The sequence below is a fragment of the Gymnoscopelus braueri genome (genome assembly GCF_963280865.1).
Source record: "Gymnoscopelus braueri genome assembly, chromosome: 11".
Classification (NCBI taxonomy): Eukaryota; Metazoa; Chordata; class Actinopteri; order Myctophiformes; family Myctophidae; genus Gymnoscopelus; species Gymnoscopelus braueri.
Window position 1 is genome coordinate 40939556 of NC_137613.1, and position 22813 is coordinate 40962368.

Here is a 22813-nt window from a genome sequence, read left to right on the forward strand (position 1 = left end):
ACACACACACACACACACACACACTCCAAACATTAGTGTAGTGATAATGACAATAATGTTCATATTCATAATGCAGAGCTGTGTAACATTTATTTGCCTCTTCTCTTGGCCAGTGCACACTCGTAAAGTAAAGTTCATAGCGCGGCACCGAGTGCAGCGCTACAAGCTTGTAGATCTGCTATTTTTGAAAAATGTACAACATTTGTGCAAATCTTTGAATATATATATTTTCAAAGCGAACATTTGTAACTCAAATCTTTGCTTCTGGGGGTCCCTGGAACAACATATTTTGAGATGGGGGTCCGCGGCCACATACATATACAAGTTTGAAAACCACTGACATAGAAACATACGTTTTTTCCAAAAAACTGTTAGGATTTAGAAGACATTGTGTAGAATCGGAACCTCAGGCCTTAATGGGTCAAGTGGTTGAGTAGATAGCAAAAGGCAGTAAGGAGACACGTGACGCACAACAAGAGGAGACGAGGAGATGGATATTAGGCCACAATGTTTATTCAGTAGTGTTGTTTCAACTTATAGGTACAATACTGTCAGCTTTTGTAAGACTAAAAAAAAGTTACCATTTACAGTCATCCGTGCTTACAGAATGCCAGTCAAGTCGTTTTCCACCCCGCCTTGTGTACGCACCCGTCTCACCCACTCGCCTATAGAGTGAGTACATCTCCAAATGGTAGGCACTTTGAAGGTTTAAAACATTTGTGAATATACATTTTTTATATATATAATATATCTTTTCATATACTAATAAGCAATTGGACTCAATGGCCATGTCTCTAATAGACATAAAAAGCAAAAAAAAAAGAAGAGGATATTCAGGGAATAAGAGATCAAGGAAAGAATGAACCAATAAGAGCAGAGACGTGGCCGGGGGGGGGGGGGGGGGTAGTATGGGGGTGGGGGACTGTATGAGGCGATGGAGGTGGTGGGTTACTGTATGAACGTACAGTACAGAATGAGGCGATGGTGGGAATGGAAATATTGTTGAGTCTTTGGGTTTTTTGCTCCTGTAGTCGAGTACCTTAGTTTATACAATGACAGGATGAGAGAGAGAGAGAGAGAGAGAGAGAGAGAGAGAGAGAGAGGAGGGGGTTTGCGAGCAGAGGGTGAAGAACGGAGGAGGACAGCAGATGAGGAAGAGCTTGACGAGATGAGGGAGAAGGAAGAAGTTGGCGTGGAAGAGTGAATGGCCTTGTGACGGTCGTGTGTTACGAGTTTAGATGACGATAGCATCTATACCTACTTTACATTACTGTACATTTGAACAAAAAAAAATAAAAAAGGCAACTTCACACAACCTGCTGGATATTTACGCGTTTCTATTCTTTAGCGAGGTCACGTAGAATGGAGAATACGTTAAAACAAGAGGGTGGCAGGCCCCGACAACAAGACGGCAGGTCCTATAATGTGGCGTCAACGCTTTTGTCTGCTGGTCATTTGCGTGCCCCTCCGTTCCGTTTTGTTTCAATCTTGGGATGCAGAATGGCACGTGCACAAGCCAACCCGATGTCTCCTGTGGTATACAACCTGGCCATCATCATCATCATCATGTGCGCTATCGCCGGGCTTCTTCTTAAAGACGCGACGGGGCGTAGCAAACGGGGTCACCTGCAAAGCTGCAGGGCGAGTATCACATACTGGCCTGACGCTCCTTTTGAAATGTGCTGACCACAAACACGTTCGACTGAAAACACCTCGACAGGACCGCAACAGTGTCTCGCGAGACCATTTTCAACGCCTACCACTGATCACCGGGGACAGCCCCAGCGACAGCCTTATTGTTTATATCTATCAAACACGTCGCCAGTCGAGAATCGTGGCGTGGCCGTGCCACAGAGGTATGTGCTTTGTAATTGGGTAGATCTGTCTGCTGTGTTTCCAGGCGGTAGCACATTATAGCAGGCTTCCGATGAAAGGGATCTCTTGGCCAAAAGCATCAGCACAGGGACTCAGACAATAACACCAGTCTCTAGGGGGCTGGATGGCTTTGCTCGCGAGCCGACGGGCTGGGTGGGTGGCTCCACATGGCTGAGTGCGAAAAAAGGGGAAGGGGGGGGCGACAACTCAACGGGCCGTGCTCCAATCTGATTACAAAAAAATGAGAGTGCCACCGAGAGGGGGGGAGAGGGGGAGAATGTGACTTGGTGTGCAGAGGCAGTCAGAGAAAACTAGGGACACACACACATCAGGGAGGTGGCTGAGGGCCAAAGCCACGGGCCAAAAACAAAGTTAACCCCACAAACGCTACATACACCCAGAGCTGCATTGGTACCGGCAGGAAAGCGATGCAGTGTGGATGTGCAATACAACGTCGAATGCAATTAAATAGAAAAAACAACGAAAAATGGCTGCAAGACACAGAGCCCGAAGCCGAAGCCAAAGTCTTTTGCGATTTTTCTCGAGCCCTGACACAGCTTAGCTTTTTAAGACCGATTCCTGGGTATACGCATAATATGCTGCCGTAAAGAAATGCTGATTTATGACCATGAGGTACACTGAAAAGAGAACAAACAAACATGAACAAAGTGAAATGCTCACCTTTCACTAAAAACTGGTGTGAGAGCGACAAGACAAAACAAAAAAAGAAATAAAATAAACATTGCAACCTGAAGGGAGAACATTTACATTGAACGTTATCAGCATTAATGTGAAGACAAAAGAGCTTCATCAAAACTACAAAGGCATTTTTTTTTAAACATCAGAGAAAAAGATAAATTAATGAAATACACCTTTAGAGATCAACATCAGACATGCTAGGACAAAAAAAAGAAGAAAAAAGGAAGTAGGATTGATACAGAATAATTATATTCAATTATTTCCACTTTTAAAATGTTTCTTTACAAATAACATACTGCTACAGTTAAAAAGTAGTCAGCGACTAAGAAAAGCTCCTTTGACAGAAGACAGATGTGACCGGTTTCTTCAACGTTACAGATCCTGTTTGTTTTTTGTTTTTGTTTTTCAGCCGTTTCAAATAATACACAAAAATGTTTAAATACACAGATTTGCCATAAAATAAGCAATGCTTGGCTTTCATTAAAAAAAAAAAAGGAGAAAGAAAAGGTCTTAATTACAATACTCTATGCAAAAGCTTTCCTTTATGTTATTTTTCCTCAATCAACTTTATAACTTTGTGACATTTGTTGTTTTTCTTGTCGTGTTTGAACAGGGTTTGTCGTTGTCGTGGACTGTCATTCGACTATCACTTTTGATTTGTCAATCATGGTGGCGAGAGGGGGGCGGGGCTTCTATGCATAAAACTCCTTGGTTGGGGCCTTCTGATAGGCTGCTCCGGAGGGTTTCCTCTCGCCCAGGTCGTAGCTGCCCTCGTCCTTCTTCCTCATGCGGTAAACGAGGAGGAGGATGAGGAAGATGGCAAACAGGAAGCCAATCACTCCGCCCGCGATGACAGCTGAGAAGGGATGGAGGTGAAGAGGTATAGAAAGAGAGAGAAAGAAGGGAGAGAGAGAGAGAAACAGAGGTTATAATGTCGGCAGAGGACAAACCAACAGCAAAGTAACATCAAGGGAACCCTAAATGAAACCCAGCCAGCTCATATTATAAAATCTGGCTTTCTCTATGGCCCCCCAAAGGCATCTCTGTTTCTCCTGACTAATTCCCTACATGAGCTTACATCAATTTCCTCCCAAATTAGGCCTGTTACGAGGTGCTCCATAGTTTACTAATCTGTTTAGAGTCTCTCATTGCACAACAACCTGCCCTCTGCCCCACTTTAGCTTTCCACATGTTGAGTGGCCCCGTGGCCCCATAGGTACAGAGCCTGGCATCGGTCCAAATGCTAACCTCCAGCTACCAGCACTGCAGTGAGTACATACTGTAGTAGTAGCATAAACAATAAACTAGATTAAAGCTGATACAAGCAATTTTCTTTGTGTCAAAATCTACTTTAAGAACACTTATTTTTGCTATTTTTGCTACTTACCCAGAGTTAGGCAAACTAATGGATACCTTTGTTTCCATGTCTCTGCATGCAATATGAATTTATGTTGAACAGTGAGCTTAGTGTAGTTTAGCTCAATTCCTGGGTCTGTGGGAGTATAGACGGAACGACTACAAAGTATTAAACGATCAGTTTGGATCTGGAGAAGGTCTATTTCCCTACTTTCGAGAGAAGCTGCTACTTTATCCCATTGACACCCAGGAATTAGGTTAAGCTAGGCTAACCTCACTATTCAAAATACCTTCAAACTACACGTAGACATAAAACAAAACAAAGGTGACTTCATGTCATATTAGTGTGCCGCCACCATGAAAACAGCTATTTTCAGGACAAGGGTGTTTGCCAAAAGAGAAATCAAGATTGCAAAATGGATCCCATGTCATGGGATGACAGCAACTCCCTAGAATACACTGTTAAAATGATTTAATGCTCTTTTTTTTATTGGAAGAAGACAAGCCTAACACGTTCTGACACGTTGTCTTTTCAAAACCTTGGGTTTATCCACGAGTGTGTCTAACTCCTGGTAGGCAGAAAAGAATAGTAAAATCACCCCAAAACCAAACTTTCCCTTCAACCACTTAAACCCTTTAATACTTTTGTTGACCGGAGTCCGCCAGGGGTCTATACTTGGCCCCCTTCTTTTCTCCCTCTACAACAAATCTCTCCAATAGCCGACCTACTAGCTCACAACGCAGTGCGTTGCGACGCACTGTGAGATTGAAGATCCGCTATTTTCACCAAATGTTCGCTTATTACGACATGCCCAGAATAGGGACATTACGGGTTATTTGGTTATCAACAAGTACACATTAAGATGTGTTAATTTATCCATTTGTAACTCAGAAAAGCGTACGAATGTAACCAAATGGACCCGTAACACTCAGTATTTTACGGCGCAAGACACATTTTTCAAAAGTAGATGGGGAGGGACGTGAACGAGGTTTGTTTCTACGCACAGGGTCTCATGATCCATAAGATTTACTTGTGTAATCCTCTGCATTCCATGTAAGCGACACAGCCTTGGCAGTGCAGAGACCAACGCTGCCATAATTCAAAACAACTGACAAAAAGTTAGTGAACCTCGCAGACCTTTTGAGAGAGAGCTTCACAACGAATAAAACGTATCGAAGTTATCGTTCCCAAACATTATATAAATCCAGTTAAGGCTTGTTGCAATTTTTCTCAATCCAACAGCAATAAACAAAAGGTTAAATCAAAGCATGTAAATGGGAGGGAGGGAGAGAGAGAGAGAGAGAGAGAAAGAGAGAGAGATATTTGGGATGAGTTCTCATCTGCGGTGTCCTGATTTGTCCCCGTTTACGCAGATAGCAAACGCCAGATGGATATCATAACAAAGTGCCAATCAATTTCTGTCTGCGACGTGTGGGGGAAAACGCAGCAATTTGGAGTCCGATCAGTTCTTGCATATTTGAATAGAAGTGAGGAACAGCCACCGCACCGTGAACCCTAGCAGGTTCCACAGATGCCTGTCGGATTTATTCAAAGCAATTATTTTGAGGAGTGGAGATGGTAGGACTTACTGTCTAGGGTTCTAACACTGATCTGTTCACAGACAGAGATATACTGACACACTGTATAGTAAGACATAGGAATTTGAGATACATTAGAAGGTAAACGCCATGTTTAACCACATGAACCCAAGCATCCCTCCATATTTGGGGGTGAACATTCGGCTAAGATCTACAAGCTCACAACAATGCACAGCAAAGGCGGTGTGTTGCGTGTTAACGCACTTCTAGAAGGCTGGCCTCTGAGAAACTACGGCATAATAAAAGTTGTGAATTTCACTGACAGAGCACCAAACTGAAGATGGTATTTCCATGATGTGCTTTGGGAACCACATGGAAGATATAATGAAAATTTCATACACGCCATATTAGCATCCAACTTCTCATAATAGATGATAGATAAGTAATAGATCTGTGCAATAGCTCTGGCAGTAAAACTACTGTAGCATGTAACCAAAATGTGTAAAAAATGTAACAACCTCATCTGCAATACAAAGAGGCTCAATTAATTAGCAATTGTTTCGAATGTACCAACTCCAAGAATTCCACCTTTGCTGAGAAAGAAAAATAGTTTTGCAAGTTGCCTCTGGTGAACCCGACCTCTAGTTTGAGGATGGTGAAACCGCACACCCGGCCGATAACTACCCACCACGTTTTTTTTCCTCCAGTTCTATGCAGGTGCTAATGAAATAACCCGGCAGCGCAGAGATTTCCCAAGTATTAAGAGCCTAAACCCATCGCTGTGGGTGTGTCACCAATATTCTGCTGACAATGTACGAATTTGACTAATGCATTAGCGCTCGCAGCCGTATCTAACCAGCAAACAAATATCACTTCCTTCTTCCCCTTTATTTGGAGTACAACATACACACTGGCTAGGGCACACGCTAGACTGAGTTGGAAAACTAATGCAACGAAGGCCCATCTTTTTAGTCCTTTGGGGGAAATGGAAAGGTAGAGTCATTGTCCAAGTACATTTGTACATACCTGGAAGATATATCGTTTTTAAGGAGTATTTTTTGAGAAATGCATGTTCTGAAAAGTATTTTTTTGAGGAATATTTTTTGAAAAATGTTTGTCAGCAGGTATTAAGCATAGACCTTATTGTCTGTCTGTTGATCAAATGAATAGAGTCTACTGTTTTTAAAACTTATCTTTCTACTAAAGCCTTTTTCTAAAAAAAACTGTCGAAACAATCAAGAAAATGTTCTAAAAATATTTTGTAAAAAAATGTAAAAGATGAAGTGTTGTCTTTTGATAAAATGTTTATTAAGTCTTGGTACCGCCCCTGGAGCCAGTTGCACCACCTCACACTAAGTTCTACTTAGTGTGATGTGGTGCAACTGGCTCCTGATCACCAGGTGGGGCTGGGAACCAAAATCATTCATTTCTGTATAAAAAGAGGTCATTTCCTGCTTTCTTGTTTATACTTGAAAAAGACCGAAAGGGTCGAAACGTCGTATCATCAGCTGTTTTGTTTGAATAAAACCTGGAGCACAAAAGTGAGTTGCGAGCCCTATCTTTGTCTCATACCTGGAATTAAACATGTGATTGTCACCCCTCCCAAGCATATAGCCCCTACGGAACCTCTCCCTCCGCTATATAGCTCCGAGATGAGGTTCCTCGTTTGTTTCTGCCGTTTGCAGTAGACATTGTCGCACATTTTCCACTTTACGTGTTTCTTACCCCTTTCTGCACATCGTATCCAAAAAGTAAAGCATTTCCGCCACTCTCTCAGATGTTTTAAGTTCTAGCGGACCATAAAAGCTATCCAACGAGTTGAAGAAAGTATTTAATTTGCCTCGGTCTTCATCCGGTTCCATAATATTTTGCATTAGAAGATGCAATTCAACATTTGACCAGTAGGGGAATCAGTAATGTTATCTCTACGGGCGCAACTCTTGCGCAATGTCTTAAAAACATGTAACCGGATGAAGACCGAGGCAAATTAAATACTTTCTTCAACTCGTTGGATAGCTTTTATGGTCCGCTAGAACTTAAAACATCTGAGAGAGTGGCGGAAATGCTTAACTTTTTGGATACGATGTGCAGAAAGGGGTAAGACAACATGTAAAGTGGAAAATGTGCGACAATGTCTACCGCAAACGGCAGAAACAAACGAGGAACCTCATCTCGGAGCTATACAGCGGAGGGAGAGGTTCCGTCGGAGCTAGGGTTTATACTGCGACACAATGCCAAGAGGGGCCGGGATTGAACTGAGAACCTTGCGATTCCCAGATGAACCTGGGAATCGTAAGCTACCTCGTTTAACACCAGCTGTACCAATGCCACTGCTACAATTATGTCAAACTAGCAAACCCATCAATTGCACTGCCGATAAACAAATGACAACATTTGGAATATTGTCTTTTACACAAAAAAAATACACAAATCTTCTATATTTTCAGATGTGGGTCAACGGCCAAATACATATCAATTTGGGGGTCCTCAGTGGTGTAAAGTAACTAAGTACATTTACTCAAGTACTGTACTTAAAGTAATACTAGGTAACGTTTTCAACAAAACTAAAGTTAAATTGTATATCTTTTGTGAGTGGCAAAAGTTTCACAACACCCACTCCATGAATTTCACCCCCGGAAGCCTTTTATTTATATATTTTCTATTGAACGCTGTCGGGGGGGACTTTCCCGGGAAAATGACGCCATGTGGCCGGAAAACGGAGGCGGAAATGCACTGGTTTCCTGTTTGGCCAGGAACTACCGCAACGGTTTCCTGTTTGGCCAGGAACTACCGCGCTAATAACAAAAAGGAACCTCACGCTGATTTTAAGAGAATGTAGGATTGGAAGATCGAAAAAGAACAGAAAAAGAAAGCACAGCTCATGGTAACTAATGCTCCACTGGCTAAGAGAAACGATCCGCAGATAGTATAAAACAATTAAAAGAACGCTTTTTGAAACGCTTCCGGCTTCCGGTGAAAACAAATGGAATTCTGGGTAATCGAGGACTACGGAAATTGTATGCAGTGACGGTAGTGACCAGCAGAGGTTGCTAAAAATCGTTATTTGTGTACAATTTTGAGGTACTTTTAATTTACTGGAGTATTTCCAATTGTCTGTACTTTTACTTCTACTCCACTACATCTCAGAGGCAAATATTGTACTTTTACTCCACTACAATTATTTGAAAACTTTAGTTACTAGTTACTTTGCAGATAATATACATTTGTATAGTATAAAACATACATTGACCACTTCAGCCCTATTTTATACCTAGGCTATTTGAAAATAGCCGATCTACAAGCTCACAGCGCTGTGAGCTTGTAGATCTGCTATTTTCAAACATTTTAGTACTTTTACTTTTGGTCATTTAAGTACATTTTGATACCAATACTTTTGTACTTTCACTCAAGCACATTTTGAATTCCGGACTTTTACTTGTAACAGAGTAGTTCTACATTGCAGTATTGATACTTTTACTTAAAGTAAAACAACAGAGTACTTTTTTCCACCACTGGGGGGTCCTTGACATGAAGATGGTTGAGAACCACTGCTATGGGGGGGGGGGCGGGGCCTTGCAGTAGGTACATACCGGCTAAAACCTCTGTTCTCTGGAAGAGGTTTTCAGAGCGGACTTCGATGGGCTCCTGGGGCGAACCGGGGGCACTGGTGGTACTGGTCATCTGGTTCCTACGCATGTCCTCTGTAGCTGCTACCGGGGCCTGGGGGGGGGACAGAGGAGGAAGTGAGTATACGGATGTAAAAAAAATCAAAGAGGAAGTCAAGGTAGAGGAAGGTGAGAATGAGAGATAGAGGTGTAAATAGTGAGTGGGAGGGAGAGTTTACATTTTCACATTTCAAAATCACCGTCACACTTGTCTGCCTGTTCAAAGGAGCTGGGGAGATGAATACAGCATTAACTCAGCAGCAGTGGTGTAAAGTAACTAAGTACATTTACTCAAGTACTGTACTTCAAGTACACTTTTGAGGATTTTTTTTACTTTACTGGAGTATTTCCCATTTTCTGTACTTTTACTTCCACTCCACTACATCTCAGAGGCAAATATTGCACTTTTACTCCACTACAATCATTTGAAGACTTTAGTTACTAGTTACTTTTCAGATATAAATTATGATATTATGAAGCATACATTGACCACTTTAGCCCTATTCTATACATAGGCTATTTGAAAATAGACGATCTACAAGCCCACAACGCGTCGCATCGCAACGCGTTGTGAGCTTGTAGATCTGCTATTTTCAAACATTTGAGTACTTTTACTTTTGGTACTTTAAGTACATTTCGATGCCAATACTTTTGCACTTTTACTCAAGCAACATTTTGAATTCTGGACTTTTACTTGTAACAGAGTATTTCTATATTGCAGTATTGGTACTTTTACTTAAAGTAAATCATTTGAGTACTTTTTCCACCATTGCTCAGCAGTACTTTTCGGGTATGATAAGGACTGTGTAATAATGAGGAGAACACAACGAGGGAATAAAATAGCAAGGAAAAGGTTCAAAATGGCATCCGTCCAATTTCCGCTGACTCAGCTGGAGGGTCTAGTAAGTAACACATCCAGGGGACTAAACCGTGGCCTACAGCCAGTCATATGTATAGGCCTGTCCAAGGGGGGTGGATGAGAACAAAATGGAGCTATTCCAGACTGCCCCAATGATTTGTCCATGAGGCTCGTAGGGGAGGTTGGAGGGATGAAATGGAACTCTGCCAGAGACCCAGCTTATCAATGCAAGGGGCAAAGAAAGGAAAGCAAAGGCGCAAAAAAGGATCTGAGCCCATGCGTTTTATGGTTTGGCAAGGAGATGAGTGAAGGGAACAAAGAATCAACATGGAACCGAACCAGTTTTTTTTTTTTTTTTAGGCCAAGGAAGTAGGGACAGAGGCAGAGAAAAAAAAATCTTGGAAGGAGCTCTGAGTGTCTTCTGGCTTGGCTTAACGGGGGGTGGAGATCTTGACTACAAATCCTAAACAGATGTAGCAGCACACAACGCAAGTGGTGAGCACAGTCCAGTAAGGAGTCCGGCGTATATAGGCTGATCTGAGATGGGTCCATGAATACGGAGATTATGACTCTGACCGAGACATAATCCGCTCGTAATGTGCGACGATTACCAACTTGATCTTTATCCCCGGGAACAAACCTCAGGCCTCTTGGCATTAAGAGGGGATTTGATAACGCCGCTGCTGGGTCGTCTCCTCCGCCGCGCCGAGTCACGGATCACTTTATGTTGCGTAATCTCATAATATCACAGAATGCTACTATCCGACCAGGGAACATAGCCTTAACCCTGGCACTGGCAGCGTAATTACTACTTCACCACTCCCAGGGTCTCAGTCAGAGGATATTTATCACGCCCTGTTCAGATACAAAAGTGTCGAAGCTAAGAGTGTCGAAGCTAAGCAAGACGCTAAAAGCAATGATTGGGCGAGGTTATGAGTGACAGCTGCCGACGTTATGAGTGACAGCTGCCGACGTTATGAGTGACAGCTGTCACTCACGTGTCAGCGTGTGTGACTGCTTGTTGTGGAAAAAATGGACTGTATGGAGAGGAGCATATTTTGTTTCGTTTTTCTAAATAGCAGCTGTGGATGGCAAAATAATAAATATTAAGTGACTACATTAATTATTTATCGTCTAAAACAGGGGTCTTCAACAGGGGGTCCGGGACCCCTAGGGGGTCCTCAGAGCTACTATAGGGGGTCCGCCAAATCTTTGTGTGATAGGATTTAATTTTTTTACATTAACCACTTGAACCCTAGAATTCCTTTTCTGAGGGGACCATTAGCCGAAAATAGCAGATCTACAAGCTCTCAACGCCTCGCGCTGCGAGGCGTTGAGAGCTTGTAGATCGGCTATTTTTGGCAAAGAGGCTATGGGTGTAGAGGGAAAAAAGAGCAGACTAAGTAAAAAAAAAAACTTTAATCTGAAACACAATTTTATACAATATAGAGTAGGGGGTCCCCGTTTCATCTCTCTCTCAGCTAGGGGTTCCTTGGCCTGAAAACGTTGAAGACCCCTGGTCTAAAAGTTATAGATTGTTTTCAAACAAGCTTCAAATGACCTGCAACGAGTCCGTCTGCACGTCTCTCCGCCCCATCAGCGCTGATGCCTGGGCAGACAGCAGCTCGCTGCAGTAGCTGGCATGCTGGTTCGGACCACCAGACCGCCAGAGCTGTCCTCGTTGCTTATGCATGTTTAGTCGTCTTGTCTATCGCTTCACAACTGCTAGTTTAAAACTTGAATATGCTCTGTGCATATACAGCAATGAACAGTTCATTTCTGTCCGTTGAAATGGTGATGTGCATCTGTCCACGGCCAGGTGTGTAAAGTAACTAAAGTACATTTACTCAAGTACTGTACTTAAGTACAATTTTGAGGTACTTTTACTTTACTGGAGTATTTCCAATTGTCTGTACTTTTACTTCAACTCCACTACATCTCAGAGGTAAATATTGTACTTTTACTCCACTACAATTATTTGAAAACTTTAGTTACTAGTTACTTTGCAGATATACATTATTACGTTATAAAACATACATGAACCACTTCAGCCCTATTTTATACATAGGCTATTTGAAAATAGCCGATCTACAAGCGTGAGCTTGTAGATCGGCTATTTTCAAACATTGTAGCACTTTTACTTTTGGTACTTTACGTACATTTTGATACCAATACTTTTGTACTTTTTGTAAATAAAAATCTGGACTTTTACTTGTAACAGAGTACTTCTACATTACAGTATCATACTTTTACTAGAGTACTTTCCCCACCACTGTCCACGGCCAACGTGACGTGTTGTGAGCTTCTGGCGAGTGTCGTGTCGACACTCGCCAGCGACGCCAACATTCGTAGCGGCGCCACATAAACGTATTCACATGCATTTCTATCTTATCACGTGTCCTCCTCACCTCTGTTCTGAGCGGTTTCCTGGGCGAGTCGTCCCTGGCTGTGTCTCTGACGGTGGCCGTCTCCACCTTGGGGGTGAAGTCTTTGGTGGTGTCCTGGGTGGGCTCTGCGGCTTTGGGCTCAATGTACACCATACTGACCGTCACCGTCTCTACCACCATGTCCTCTCCTATACCTGGGGGGGGGGGGGGGGGGGGGTCACAAGGTAAATACTACATCAACAACATATGACATCATCATGACATTGAGTTCAAAATGAGTTGTTTGAAAGAAAATTTGGGAAACCCAAATTATTATTATCCTATATTAAAATGTACTTGTGGGTGGACAGTGGGTGGACAGTGGGTGGACGGTGGGTGGACAGTGGGTGGACAGTGGGTGGACAGTGGGTGGACGGTGGGTGGACGGTGGGTGGACAGTGGGTGGACGGTGGGTGGACAGTGGGTGGACAGTGGGTGGACAGTGGGTGGACGGTGGGTGGACGGTGGGTGGACAGTGGGTGGACAGTGGGTGGACAGTGGGTGGACAGTGGGTGGACGGTGGGTGGACGGTGGGTGGACGGTGGGTGGACGGTGGGTGGACAGTGGGTGGACAGTGGGTGGACAGTGGGTGGGTGGGTGGACGTCACAAACCTAACATCCAGACATAATTCAGTGACCACTGCTCTGAATAGCACAATATAGGACTCGAAAATCTACTCTTATACTTAAACTAAAGATAGTGCTTATTTGGCAGATCACTTAACCACTTTATTAACCCTATATACTCTGTTGACCGAAGTCCCCCAGGGGCCTTTACTAGGCACCCTCCTTTTTTCCCTCCACTCCAAATCTACAAGCCGATCTACAAGCTCACAACATTGTGTCACATTGTAGATTGGCTATTTTCGCTGAATATTCAGGGTTCATGTGGTTCTCCTTTGTTGTCAAAATGCCACTTTTAAACACTAGGACATGTATATTTTAGAGATAATGACTGACAAAGTTACAGCACCCCCGGCAACATAAATTATTCATTTGAAACGCTGCCAACCACACTATATCATAATTTGCCCAAAGGCCAGTACACACAAGGCTGATGTATTGCTCTCAGAAACTGTCACACTGCAAGATTTGAACTGCAATCAATTACAGTTTACCATTTAGGCATTTAGCAGATGCTCTTATCCAGAGTGTCTTACAAGAGAGATCAGAGTAAATGCCATTAATCTTAAGCCCTCTCCAGACCAATCTGAGTCGGCCCGATTTTGGGCCGAATTGGCTTCGGGAAGCGTCGGCCAGTCGGTTAGGGGTCCGTCGGGGGGTCCGTCGGGACCTTTTCGGCCGACCCAGAGCCGACCGAACATGTTCAGCTTTTTAGCCGACTGGTAGCGCAGTGGCAGTGACAACAGAGGGCTGTCGGTGTTGCCAGATTATGTGAGAGAAACAAGCGACCATGTCTATGAAAACCTACATTCACTGTTTCTTGACTTGTTGTTGCTCCCAGAGAGAGAGAGATTGATTGATTTGCCCTACTTTTGCGCTGTGGTGATTGGGAGCAGGTGTGTAAATTTGTCCAGTGACGGAGTCACATGCATCCGTGTTTATGTATAAATATGTAATGCGCAAGTATGTAAACATGTCCTTCTGAGTGGGAGTTCAAGCATTGCATGAATAGGCTCGTAAAGCAGAGAGAGAGAGAGAGAGAGAGAGAGAGAGAGAGAGAGAGAGAGAGAGAGAGAGAGAGAGAGAGAGAGAGAGAGAGAGAGAGAGAGGTGAAAAGTGAAAAAAGGGAGAGTGAAAGATTGAGAGAGAGAGAGAGAGAGAGAGAGAGAGGTGAAAAGTGAAAAAAGGGAGAGTGAAAGATTGAGAGAGAGAGAGAGAGAGAGAGAGAGAGAGGTGAAAAGTGAAAAAAGGGAGAGTGAAAGATTGAGAGAGAGAGAGAGAGAGAGAGAGAGAGAGAGAGAGAGAGAGAGAGGTGAAAAGTGAAAAAAGGGAGAGTGAAAGATTGAGAGAGAAAGAGGAGACGGAAAGAGGGAGAGAGAACGAGCAATTAAGTGAATTGCTTTCACCTGCTGCTGCTGCTGCTGCTGTGCGGAGTGTGCTACAGGGCATATCTCCGCCAAGCCAGGGTGACCTACCCAGGCTCATGAAATTCATATTCAGGCATAGTAGCCAATTAGAATGAAATCTTCAAAAACGGACTCATATACTGATACAGAACCATATATTGGCTATATATTATGGCTGTCGGGTGGAAATCTTGTATGTTCCTTTTTTATTATTATTTAAAAACAATTTAAAATCGTGAAAATAGCCAATCTACAAGCAGTAATTATTAATAATTAAGAAATACTATATTTTAAAGAGTGAAAAATCAACTAAAGTCATTATTAGTGCAAGTTCATTCACATTTCATTTGAATGAAAATAACTTGTGGGTAAAATACATTCTGTGAATCTAATGTGATTAATGTGACCCCTACTTCAGTCAATGAAGTCCAGGGCTGAATGTGACATATTGAGACCTATATAACTAAATATTGGTCATTTGCCAACACATTATTTTGTGAAATAAATGGGTAATATTTCACAGATAGTTATACTATTCTTATAATATATTAAAATACAATCATCCTTAACCTTCAAGTTAAATGCATTATTTCCGTGGACTTAAAAATCATTTTTGGACTTAAAAATCGTTATTATTTTTTGGATGGCCTTCCTGCCCTGGCAGGAAGGCCATCCAAAAAAGTGCCCTCCAAAAAATTACAACACCAAAGGCCAAGTGGCCTTGCCCCTAAAATGACGAAATTCCAGGCTTGAATGCAATAGATGTACTCTGAGTCTGTTACAAGTAAAAGTCCGGAATTCAACATTTACTTGAGTAAAAGTACTAAAGTATTGGTATAAAAATGTACTTAAAGTACCAAAAGTAAAAGTACAAAAATGTTTGAAAATAGCAGATCTACAAGCTCAGAACGCGTGCATCGCAACACGTTGTGAGCTTGTAGATCTGCTATTTTCAAATAGCTTATAGGTACAAAATAGGGCTAAAGTGGTTAATGTATGTTTCATAATGATTTATATCTGCAAAGTAACTAGTAACTAAACATTTCAAATAATTGTTGTGGAGTACAAGTATAGACAATTGGAAATACTCCAGTAAAGTAAAAGTACCTCAAAATTGTACTTAAGTACAGTACTTGAGTAAATGTACTAGTTACTTTACACCACTGCACGTCAGTGAAGAAAAAACGCTGGGAACATCCCTAAGTGGCTTTGCAGGGAAACAAGCCCAAAGTCGCTTATAATAAGCAGACCTGGCAACGCTGGCACGCTAAAAGTCAAATTAGCACATGAATGGCCAGTCGGCTGACAGACTTAAATGGTAACTTTTGCCAACCGAATACCAGTCTGTTGCAGTCTGGAGTAGTCTGCAATAGTCTGGACGAGTCTGTTTGGTGCGGAGTTGCCTTTAGTCAACAAAGAACACAGGGTAAATGATCAAGTCAAAGTGAGCAGTAGTTCTATTTAAGAATGTTGAAAGTTCATTAAACAGCAGATCAAGAGGCAACGTGCTGCTTGGCGCGAGGACTTTGCATTCAGTGGTTGGAAATGTTTTCTAAATCCTAACAGTTTTTTGAAAAAAATCGAAAAACTTTTTTTTCCAAGATTTTTCAAAAATAGCAGATCTACAAGCTCATAGCGCGGCACTCGGTGCCGCGCTATGAGCTTGTAGATCTGCTATTTTTGAATAGCCAAATAAATCTAAAGTGACACAGATGCGTTCCAGGTCTTAATGGGTTAAACAATGCATCAGGTTCTTCCAATGTGATTATGACGTCCATGTCAAATAAATTAAATAAACAGTAATTGCACCGTTTTAATTCCTGCAAATACAAATCTAGTTACAATGTTATTTTGTAAATCAAGGACAACCAAGTTAACTCTCTCAGTGCCACGCCCCGAGATATCCCAAGTTTTTCCCGAGTACCCTCCCTGCCAGCACGAGAAATCCCGAGTTTTTACTTTTGACTGTGGTCGCGCTATTCTGTTTATTTTTCATGATCACTTTCGCTTCCTGACTCCTTCAGACTCATTGGGTTCCGGTTTCATGACGCAGATTCCGTTTCCGGTTCTCATTTTTTTCCCGCGGTCATTTTCGGCCAGAATAGGGAAAGTCACGGTTTTTCACACGGTATAAAAAACGAACGGAGAGGTCTAGTCTCTTTGGTCTGGGTGACGATCAGTCATCGTAGTCATGTATCGCATCGTAATTTAGCCCGATCAACGATTGTCGAAAATGTCAACATCCGGTTATGACCGGATGTGACGTGAGCCTGTTTGGGAGGGGGCGAGTGAGCCAGCGAGGTCATCAATGTGTCGATTTGTTGCTCTCTACTGGTAGAACTGTATTATGGGTTTAAAAACCCAATCAGATAATTTATTTGAATGAAAAATTAAAAAATTAAAAAAAATTAAAAAAAACGCACATTTCTGGCACTGGGGGAGTACTTTATGAAAATACTCTTGGCAGTGAAAGAGTTAATGTGTCTTCATTTGTCATTTTCAATTGTAATGGATTCATAAAAAAGTGATATTATGCAGGAACCTAGATAATTCCCAGCTATTCTGTTTCTACCATAACCTTTCAGTGCAGTTCTAGAGACTGTCTTGCCGCTCAGTGAGAAGCCACTCATTTTGACCCTGGAACACTATCTTCGTGCAGTTACTTATAAACGAGTGGAGCAGAGGAACTCATAAAAAAGACATGCGGAATGTTCAGGCTCGTCGATGGCACTCAGGGTGACAAGAGAATCGAAATTCACCGGGTAAGTTGCGAATTGAGAACAAGTGTAAGAGCATTAGTGTGTACGTGAGAGAGAGAGAGAGAGAGAGAGAGAGAGAGAGAGAGAGAGAGACAGACAGACAGACAGGCAGAGACAGACGAAGAGAGAGAGAGAGAGAGAGAGAGAGAGAGAGAGAGAGAGAGAGAGAGAGAGAGAGAGAGAGAGAGCAAATGTCTGTGTCCCTGCTAGACTAGATGAGGAGAGATGTCTTAGCTTTAGTCACCTGAAGCACAATCCTATGTACCCTGCCTGCAGCAATGCACGGCAGGGTATTGTAATTGGTCCTGTCTCAAGATAACTTGAGAACGGACAGGCAGATTTCCTTGAAAGGAATGACCAGTAGGCTGCCCTGAACGGGTGATTAACTTTTGAGGGGGAAAGGTCAATGGTCAATGTTACAATCAACGTCAAGGTCAAAATCGGGAATGGACAGGCAGGTTTTCATGAAACCTGGTGGGAATGATCAGCAGATTATTACGTTTTGAGTCAAAGGGTCAAAGGTCAAGGTCACAGTCGACAGCTGCAGAACAAGAGTTGTGGGTGCAGGTAGGATTTGCACCCGCAGGTGCATTTGTTTAATCTTGAAGTTGTCATCATACAGCAAGGTGAAAGCATCCGCCAGGCCAATTGGACGGGAGGCGGAGATTATGTTTTCGCCCGTTTGTATGTGTATGTGTCGGTCCATCTGTCTGTACGTAGCTAATCTCCACCGACGGCAAACTTTAGATGCACACTCCCAATATTCCAAAGAAGCAACTCCCCCCCAAAATGTTCTAATGGGCCTCATGGTGCTGTTATAACAGGCTGCTTTATATTGTGGTCTATGACTTAACGATAGGTCATACAATCAAAAAAATTTGCATTTTCTGCACACCTGCAGGTTTAAACATTGCATACATTATCTCTGGAATCATGTGAACACGTATCATTCAGATTTTTCATATTCCATTTGATTGGCTATGATTGCCTTCCAATATTTGTGAGGGGCTCATTTTACAAATAAATGCCCAAAATCTGGAACACAGCATCCAATCTACCCCAAACTTTAATCACACATTGAAGGGCCTATACACAACACAGACTGAAAATCGATTTCACTAATAACAAAGTAGATACAAATGATTTTATGAGTCAAGAGCCCATGACCATCAAACAGGGTTTTGATATACTGAGTGGAATTAGTGAATAGGGGCCTATTAACAAAAACACGGCATACATCAATTGATTGGAATGCAACATTCCAATCAACCCCAAATTGGAATCGCATGTTCCAATTTGGAACCTAACCCTACCCCTAACCCTAAAACCGAAATAAAGCGTGCGCGGGGGAGGGGACACATGCGTGTGCCTCCATTGCCTGGGGGGCTAAGCCCCCAACCTAGTAGAGACCTAGGGACGCCTCTGGTTGATCGCGTGTGTTGTTGAAATACTACTTCACCCCAGCTTCCTCAAGCCCTGTCCGCAACTTACACAGCCCTGGCTGGGCAAGCCCGTCTAGCACTTTTCTAGAGAGTGTTGCCGCGTGTGTGCAGGTATGTGTGTCAGACAGTGAGGAATCCATACAGTACATGTGAGGCTCTCTCACATGTATGGCGAGACATGTATGGATTCATGTCTCGCCTGTCCCCGAACAGTATTATTGAGGATATAGTCAATCCTGGGAGGAGCTGTCTCCGGTACTCGTCCAGGCTGCGTAAACAATGTAGAGTCAGCTTCTATTTATGTTATTTTAATTTATTGTGTGTGTTTTGTACATTTTTTGTATGTGCTCTATGGACCGCCTGAGTGTCTGGAATAAAGTTTGAATTGAATTGAATAGGTGTGTACATGGGTGTGTAAAATGTGTGTCTGCAAACGCAATTGGTGTAAAGTAACTAAGTAAACTTACTCAAGTACTGTATTTAAGTACAATTTTGAGGTATATCGGCTATTTTCAAAAGATTCTTATACATTTGAAAACTTGTGAAATGGGACATTCTGCATAATGAATACTTTTACTTTTGTACTTTTGTAAGTATATTTTGATACCAATACTTTTGTACTTTTACTCAAGTACATTTTTAATTCCGGACTTTTACTTGTAACAGAGTATTTCTAAATTGCAGTATTGATACTTAAAACATAAACATTTAGTACTTTTCCACCACTGGCAAACACATGTAATGTATACTGTACTGTATGTACCGTATGTGTATGTCTGTATAATCTGTGTGTGTGCGTGTGCGTGTGCGTGTGTGTGTGTGTGTGTGTGTGTGTGCGTGTGCGTGTGCGTGTGCGTGTGTGTGTGTGTGTGTGTGTGCGTGTGCGTGTGTGTGTGTGTGTTCGGTCTTACCTGAGCCGGACCCTGAGTTAAAATCATCATCATCTTCAGGGTAGAAACCTCCCGAGCCTGCGTCATCCAGGTACATGTCGTCAGCCTGCGAGGAGGGCTTGGCCGCTTCCACTATCTGCACAAACAAAGCGATGCAACATGTCAGCATCTCCTCCATTACAGCAAGATTTTACAAACGCATTGTTTTTTTTTTATCGCTTATCAATAGTATATTCCAGGGCAGCACAACAAGGTATGAATGTCTTCATTCTGCATCGAACGATGGAAAATATGGTTCTCGAAACACCTTTGAATGGGCAAATAATACAATGTTGCAGCAAATACAATTGCAGATATAAAAAAGTTTAACCCATTGAGACCTGGAACGCATCTGTGTCACTTTAGATTTCTTTGGCTATTCAAAAATAGCAGATCTACAAGCTCATAGCGCGGCACCGAGTGCCGCGCTATGAGCTTGTAGATCTGCTATTTTAGAAAAATCTTGAAAAAAAAGGATAGGATTTAGAAAACATTCTTAAGAATCGAAAATCGAAATACACAACAACAATAATATCATCAACGTCATATAAGAATACAATCGCTCCAAAAAAGTGAAGATACAGACAGTATTCTGGAGGGGCAGGTTTTTTTTCTAAACGACTTAAGCCCTAACGTGTTGCAATGGCAACATGTCAGCTTGTACATCTGCTATTTTTGAATAAATACATAAAAACAGAAAACTTTTCACACGTTTAGCAAATTTGCCCAAAAATAGGGATTCCAGGGTTAATGTGGTGAACATACATTTGTATTTATTGAATTGTTAAATAATGATATTATATCAAACACATATCAGACTAGTAGGCAGGTCTACATTTCCCAAAAAGGAAACGCATGTATTTAACCCATTAAGACCGGGGACGCGTCTGTGTCATTTTAGATTTCTTTGGCTATTCAAAAATAGCAGATATACAAGCTCATAGCGCGAGTGCCGCGCTATGAGCTTGTAGATATGCTATTTTAGAAAAATCGTGAAAAAAAAAAAAAAAATTTAGAATCGCCTCAGGTCTTAACACATTGAATGCCAATCGCGTAGATCTACGCGAACCTATTTAAAGCCGCAGCGTGCCAGTCGCGTAGATCTACGCGAACCGCCGATTCCCATGTTAATCGCCCAAGGTGCACTTTCCGAATTTTTTTGATCCATTTCCGTTTCCGGTTTTCGGTCGGAAACGGAATTATTCGGGTTCCGGTTTTTTCGATCGTATCCGCTTCCTGTCTGGGATCCTGTTTAAAACTCGATTTTCTCGGTTTGTTGTTTTTCTCCTCGCTGATCACTGTTTAGCGTGTATCGGCTGTAGCTTCAAGATGGCGGCTCGCATTTGGAAACTGTTTTCGCTGGACGTTTCTCACGGATCCGCTGTGTGTTTAGAACCAAATGAACGCGCACTTTTAACTTATTTAGCGAGGTCTGTGGCGACATGATAAAAACAAAAAAACAACAATAAAACGCTGGCACTGGTGAGTACATTATGAGATTAAACTCTGGCATGGAATGTGTAATGGGTTAATTCAGTCTGACCAGAAGCCGGGATAAAACATATCCCCACCGGCGATGATAAAAATTAATGACCAGAGGCATGGATCCCCCCTATAGTAAATCCAACCCTGGGTGGGATGATCAGCTTCAGAATCTTCATTCAGACACAAATACCTCAGAAAACAATTACTTCCTTGGTTGGCCAAGATAATAACCTAATTTCTCATTTATAAACGCTCATGGGAGGTGGTTCAAATCTCTATTCCACTGCATTAGTAAATTCACCATACGTCTGAATTATTACTGTATCAAAATGTACTTAAAGTACCAAAAGTAAAAGTACTAAAATGTTTGAAAATAGCAGATCTACAAGCCCACAACGCGTCGCGATGCGACGCGTTGTGACGCGTTGTGACGCGTTGTGACGCGTTGTGAGCTTGTAGATCGGCTATTTTCAAATAGCCTATAGGTATAAAATAGGGCTGAAGTGGTTAATGTATGTTTTATAATATAATAATTGATATCTGAAAAGTAACTAGTAACTAAAGTTTTCAAATAATTGTAGAGGAGTAAAAGTACAATATTTGCCTCTGAGATGTAGTGGAGTAGAAGTAAAAGTATAGACAATTGGAAATACTCCAGTAAAGTAAAAGTACCTCAAAATTGTACTTAAGTACAGTACTTGAGTAAATGTACTTAGTTACTTTACACCACTGGTTGTCTGTCTAAATCAGTCCCTGAAAAGATGCATGTCATTAAGCTCAACAGTACTCTCTCTCTGGATGCCTAGGACTTGACCTATGAACGTATGCCCTATTTTATGCTTTGTCATATGACAAATGTCACGCTAAAACAGATCTACAAGATCACAAGCTATCATGCCACGTCGAGAGTGGTTAAAGGCACACTTTGCCGACTTTGAACCTAAATCCCATTGTTATGATGCAAGGAGATCATCCTGTGTATTTAGTTTAGCAAAAAAAGACCTTACATATTCTCTGTATTTATAGCTTAATGCGGAAATGTCCTCGTGATGACATTAAATGCGTCTTTGACGTCATTGCACAATTTCTGCATTCCTTTAACCGTATTCCACAGCGTACGTACTGTATGATGCCTAAAAACACTAGTCAATGTGCCTGGTCAAAACATGTCAGGATGTGATGCGTTGTGAGCTTGCCAATCAGCTGTTTTAAGCGATTTTTAGAAGTTTTTACCTACGGCACGAACAAAATACAGACGCCAGAATGAAAGTGGTTAATTTCACTGTAATTTCAGCTAGAAGTTAATCCAATGAGAGAACATGTACTGCAAAAAAAAATTGTTCTCTCCCGACCCACGCTACAGCAGTGGTTCTCAAGCTTTTCAGGCCGTGGCTTTCTTTTCTTTTCTGTTTTTAGGTATTAGGTATCAAATTGTGACTTTACTGTCATCTGGGGACCCCCCCCCAAAAAACAAAACAATGTCCCGACCCTCAGGTTGAGAACCACTGCACTTTACAGTATAGAGCACCGAAGTCTGACGTCACTGCCAGTAGAGGGCCAGTAGAGGGCCAGTAGAGGGCGCTGCTCCAGGGTTCGTGGCTTTATTTTTTGTGTTGAAATCCCCATTTGGGAATCTTAGATCACGTCATATAAGAACTGTGTTCCAAACATAAACACACCACCCTGGCGTTTTTGTCAGGGGGGTGGGCTCTGCATCGTTTATGATATTCATTCATATTTGATACAGCC

The 22813-nt window shown here is 42.1% G+C and overlaps 1 protein-coding gene across 1 annotated transcript in view; it reads right to left on the reverse strand.

Annotated features, from left to right (window-relative positions):
* Nucleotides 1-495: 495 nt before the first annotated feature.
* The window catches only part of sdc2 (syndecan 2), a 72549-nt gene continuing 50231 nt past the window's right edge, over nucleotides 496-22813 (reverse strand). Inside the window, exons 2-5 of the mRNA XM_080441778.1 lie at nucleotides 19562-19676; nucleotides 12402-12574; nucleotides 9060-9189; nucleotides 496-3430 (exon numbers count right to left, since the gene is read on the reverse strand). Coding sequence (XP_080297904.1) covers nucleotides 3267-3430; nucleotides 9060-9189; nucleotides 12402-12574; nucleotides 19562-19676 — 582 coding nt within the window. The 3' untranslated portion in view covers nucleotides 496-3266. The remainder of the gene's footprint in view (nucleotides 3431-9059; nucleotides 9190-12401; nucleotides 12575-19561; nucleotides 19677-22813) is intronic.